At 39.0% G+C, this 5,458-nt stretch overlaps 1 protein-coding gene across 1 annotated transcript; it reads left to right on the forward strand.

The window, feature by feature from the left end:
• Positions 1-1,708: 1,708 nt before the first annotated feature.
• LOC131928548 (uncharacterized) lies at positions 1,709-3,659 on the forward strand. Its single transcript, XM_059284613.1, has 3 exons — positions 1,709-1,755; positions 2,577-2,925; positions 3,539-3,659. Exons 2-3 carry the CDS (start codon positions 2,580-2,582, stop codon positions 3,556-3,558), a joined length of 366 nt encoding a protein of 121 aa, XP_059140596.1. The 5' UTR covers positions 1,709-1,755; positions 2,577-2,579; the 3' UTR covers positions 3,559-3,659.
• The last annotated feature ends 1,799 nt before the right edge of the window (positions 3,660-5,458 follow it).

Below are 5,458 nucleotides of genomic sequence, written 5' to 3' on the forward strand. Positions count from 1 at the left end.
TTTAAATAGTAGTCTATAATTTATTTTCTACTTTTTAGTGCATTAGTACATCTGTTATTAAAACGTTTTTTATGAAAAAATTTTACAAGCTTTATTGAGTTCTCAACGTCCGTTTGTTTATTTGTTTGATTGTTTCTTTACTGTTTTGTTTTGTGGGTTTGTGGCAGAGGCATAGCGAGGGGGGGGGGGGGGGAATAGGTCCCCGGGCGCCGACCTTAGGGGGGGGGGCGCCAAATTGAAAGTTTGAGGGGGGTGCAAATGAAAAGTTCGAGGGGGGGGGGTGTGCAAATCGAAAGTTTGTCCCCGGGCGCCGGAAAGGGTCGCTACGCCTCTGGTTTATGGCAAGTTTTTTTTTACTCAATTTTGACCCACATTTCGATCAAACTTTTTAAATACCTTTTTCTATTGTAACAATGCATGAATATACATTTTTTATCTAAATAAATAGACTATTTGGCATTACATTTAAATTAAACATGTCTAAACTAGGTTACACATCTGAAGCGATTACTCGACCAGAATGTTTACAACCGTCAGGACCCAAATAGAGACAGATAACTGTCCTTCAGGCAGTAGCGTAGCGAGGGGGGGGGGGGGCGGGGGCGGGGGGGGGTCATATGTCCCGGGCGCCGACCTTAGGGGGCGCCAAAATAGGTTGGAAAAATACTAATGAAAGTATGAGGGGGGTGTAAATCGAAATCTTCAGGGGGGGGGGGTGCAAATCGAAAGTTTTGTCCCCGGGAAGGGTCGCTACGCAAATTATTTTTAGTCCCAGACAGTGTAGTGTCACTTCATTTGGAACGATTGACCAAAACTTGGAAAATTAGAACATATATAATAACCTATCTTTTAAATGCATCTGAAATTAGATAATAAAATCATACTTGCTCACTATAATTTAAGCTTTTGGTGGCTAAAATAGGTAAGGGAACTCATGAGCTGAGCATAGTGCTGATCACACTGTCCTTTCATGAATATGCCGATGTCTAAGAAACAAGTGAACTCTACTTTATCTACCCAAGTAGACTGCCAGGTTCGAAAAGGTTGACTTTAATTTTAATTTTATTTTTATTTTATGGCGTTATCAAACGGCCAATCATCTTTTAAGACTATTATTTGATACATGTTTTTCTTCTTCTCCTTCGTTCTTAATTGTAATTTTGAACTGGATTCCTCTAACACAATTAAGGATTATGTGACAACAAGTTAAACGCCTTATAATTTGTTGACTTCGATTTCAGCCTGCTTTTCTTTCTGGATTTGCTTTCTTAGCCTTCGTCCAAACCCAGAACAAACTACAATGCAGTAGTTGTTTGATTTTGGAGTTTCCTCTCCCTAGATGGGTTGTAACACTTCAATTAGCATCTGTTTTGTAATTATTTTAATAAATAAAGCAAAATCCTTACATAAGTAAAAAAAACTAGTTATTAAACGTCACTTAGGAAATAAAAACTACATAACGATCCCGGTTTATAACAATATACATAACGATCCCTGTAACATTAAATATTTTTGATGGAGCTGTTCAGCTATACCTGTCATTATAGACACGCAACAAACTACCTGAACTTAGAAGGTTAGAAAGTGAGTGACATGACTTAACTCCCCCTAATGAGCCCAACTTAACAGCTCGCCTGTGGCCCACTCCAGCAGAAAAGAAAATGTGTATAAAAGATCTGGTTTGTCCAGTGTGGGGACCAAACCAGCTACCACACACCTCACACTTTAACAGCCAACTCTAGTCCAGCTACAGCAGTGAGTATTGAGTAACTTTATCAATTAATTCTATAAACGAATTGCATTTTTAAATTAATAAAAAAAAATTGTAATAATAGGGCTTGTAAGTAAATCTACAACTATTAGTTTTCGTACTTGCTAGCCAGCTAGTATTTTTCAAACTAAACGTGAATATTTTATGAATTAAAAAAATGAATTAATTGCCAAGTTACTTCCGCTATTGCTAAGTTATTTACAAATATAAGCAATGATAATGGATAGACTACATCGTGTAGGTTAGAAAATTATACTGATTTTTTTAAAGAAGCGTGCATCTTGTTATTATTTATTCGAATCGGTTAGAAGGAGTCCTAAACGTAGTTAAAATATGAATATTGTTAATAGCCTACGCCTATCCATACTTAATTTGATGTTATTAAAAGTAAAATGTTATTAATTGCAACAAATTGGTTAATATTGGTATTTTAAAGTCTTGAAGCGAGGCCTAGAAACGGCCGCCGTGTTTTTGTTATCAAATGGGAATCATGTTCACAAATGTTAATTTAGTTCAAAATTGTATCTTTCCCTGGCTAACGAGGCTTCACTAGTAAGTAAGAGAGAACGTGACTTACAAACCCAAATGTCGGACTAATTATTAAAAGCTAAGGTTTGGTGACGTTACAAATGTCGATGACACCAATCTCCACTACTTTATCATTGCATAGTAATCTAATAATCAACAAGTATACAGTAATTATGCTTAAAATTCATAATTATATATATATATATATATATATATATATATATATATATATATATATATATATATATATATATATATATATATTCCCCTTCCACAGACCATGTACACATCCATCTTTGCCGTACTTCTCTTGGCCACCGCCGCCCTCGCTAGCAACTATGGCTACGGCCATGGTGGCTACGGATACGGTGGATTTGGTGGATTCGGTGGAGGCTTTGGTGGAATCGGAGGATTCGGTGGCATTGGAGGAGGTTATGGAGGATATGGTGGAGGCTTCGGTGGAATTGGAGGAGGCCATGGTGGAATTGGAGGCGGCTACGGTGGAATTGGTGGAGGCTTCGGTGGAATTGGAGGTTTCGGTGGAATTGGAGGAGGTTTCGGTGGATTAGGAGGATACGGAGGTTACGGCCATGGAGGTGGTCGCGGTTACCTCCCCGTCATCTACGGTAAATATTTAGTTAAAATTTAATTTTAACATCTATTTTCCGATCGAAAGTTACGAATGTTATAAACTGTGTAGCTTCATCTAAAGAAATTGTGTGTATTATTATGTACGTTGACGGTTCAGCTTACAATGTAAACGTTCATAAATTACACCACACTTAACGGAAGGTTGATTTTGGGCATCGGTGATATAAAGAGTGCAAGGGGGCGGGAGGTTCATAAAGTGTAACAATCGCAATACACTTTGAAAATATGTAAAAAAAAATCTCAAGCCTGAAGTTGCTTTAAATAGTTTAAAGTATATTAAGGTTCGTTTTTGTAAGTTGAAACCACAACTGATTATAGTACCTGATTTGATCCAGCTCGATTATTGCTTAACAAAAGTGCATTAAAAATAAAAGAGAGAAATTGCAAACTAAAGTGGGTGGTAGTTAGCTGGACATGGACGTAAAGTTAGTTGAACATGGCTTTTAGTAAGAATGTGTGGCTTTTGGGTGGTGGGGTGAGGGTGGCGAAGAATAGGATATAAAATGTTTTCCTGTGTTTATATGCAACCCATATTCTTCTTCATTTAATTAGTTAATTAACTTCATCAACTTGTTGTTTCTTTTTCAGGAAAAGGCAACTACTATTAAATATTTGGCCAAGAAATGACCGACAACTTTAAATTGTCTCCTGCTAATTACCCGACTAATAAGCTGGTTTACAATTAAATAAAAATAAATAAAAAAAATGATTTAATTTGTGGCTTTATTTTTTTTTCGTGTAAGTTGCATAACCACAGCAGTTAGCTGTGTTGGGTTTTGTAACGGTACTTCCCCTTTTCAGTATTTTGTCTGCTCTGTTTCTGAGTTTAGCCCTACAAATAGCACACCGATCTTTACTACTCTCTCATAATATTACCAAAAAAAAAAAAACAGATCTAATTTAATTAACAGCAAGAGATAACCACACTCCAAAATGGCGATTTAGTCAAAGGTGGCAAATCGCAATCCACACGATAAACAAATAATTGCAAATTTTTGTCTTACTTTATGAAGAATTTAATGAAGAAATTAATTTAATAATTTGCAAATTTTTGAAAATATGTTGCTGTTACAACTAGCACTTAAGATTTATGCTAGTACATATCTTCATTCACCACACAAATTAAGAACACCATAATACAATATTGGATTTTTTATAGTTTCAATGGCTTATAATCTTCTACAAAAAGCTCGAAATTTTATATTAGAAATTCTTCAAAATAAAGACATACAGTCGAAACTAAATATTTAAAAAACAAATTTTCGTAGAATCGTTAAAATATTTCCCGTTGGTGATTGAAGGAAATGACTTCATTGTGGTTATTTGTAATTCTAATTCCTTTTCATAGTGCTTTGGTTTTATCTATCTAACATGTGTGTCCACGGGCGTATGGTTCTATCAGTTCGTATGTTTGTAGCACTATGAACTGACCAAGTCGTGAACTAACACTGATCAGGTTAAGTATGTCCAGCTACTCAGGTCCTTTACTTATATAATAAGTATAGTACCGAAATAAGCTTTATAACCAGTGTGGTCCCGAAATATTTTTTTTAGAAATTTGTTTTTTTTTAGCTTCTTCTTCTTCTTATACGGAAACCGGCTCAGAAGGTTGACTTCCATTAGCCAGGCAGGCCTCAGTGTAGCAAACTCCGACCACAAGAGTTCCCCACACATCGGTCGCTACTTCCGTGGGCTCTCACCGGGCTTTCCTTCCCCACCCACCAGACGCGGGACGTCGTCCCACCGCCTGGTACCCAGCTTGATCGTGGGGGGCATTCCGCCAGATCAAAACCTTCTAGCTGCTGTTATCTGCTACCGGCCATTCCGCACCCACTAGGGGGACATGAGTTTGGTCGGACCAGTGGCATTATTCCGAAGCCCCGTTAAGGCCGCCGCTTAAAGTCAAAATATCTGACTCTTTTGGTTCCCGGCAGTCTTGCACCTCTCCTCCCCCACGCTATTATGTGGGGGACTTGGGAGACCGACGTACCAGGCTCTTCGGAAGAGCCGAACGCATACAGCAGTTCTACTCGGCCAGATCAAAAACCTCTAGCTGCTGTTGGCTACCACTAGCCATCCCGCACCCACTAGGGGGGTCATGAGCTTGGTCCGACTAGTGGCACACATCCGAAGCCACGTGAAGGCCGCAGCCTAAAGTCAAAATATCTGGTTAGGGTCGAGAGCAAACCCCACTTGGTTCCCGGCAGTCTTGCACCTCTCCTCCCCCACGCTATTTAGAGCAAGCGACGGAGATTCGCCCGTCTAGTGCGGACAAATCTCCTGGCTCGCTATCATGTAGGGGCCTTGGGAGTCCGACGTACCAGGCTCTTCGGAAGTTTTTTTTTTTTAGCTAAACTGGTCGATAGCTAATGGGACGGCGTGGCCTAAACGATTGGGCGTTAGGCTGCTAGCCCGAAAGTGGAGTCCGAATCTGGGTTCAAGTCAGTAGAACGTCCATGAGTCCACCCAGCGCTGATGGGTGCCTAATTCATCTTAGGGAAATAAAGG

The sequence above is a fragment of the Physella acuta genome, unplaced genomic scaffold (assembly GCF_028476545.2).
Source record: "Physella acuta isolate Inbredline_101_S28 unplaced genomic scaffold, ASM2847654v3 ptg001518l, whole genome shotgun sequence".
NCBI classification, from domain to species: Eukaryota; Metazoa; Mollusca; class Gastropoda; family Physidae; genus Physella; species Physella acuta.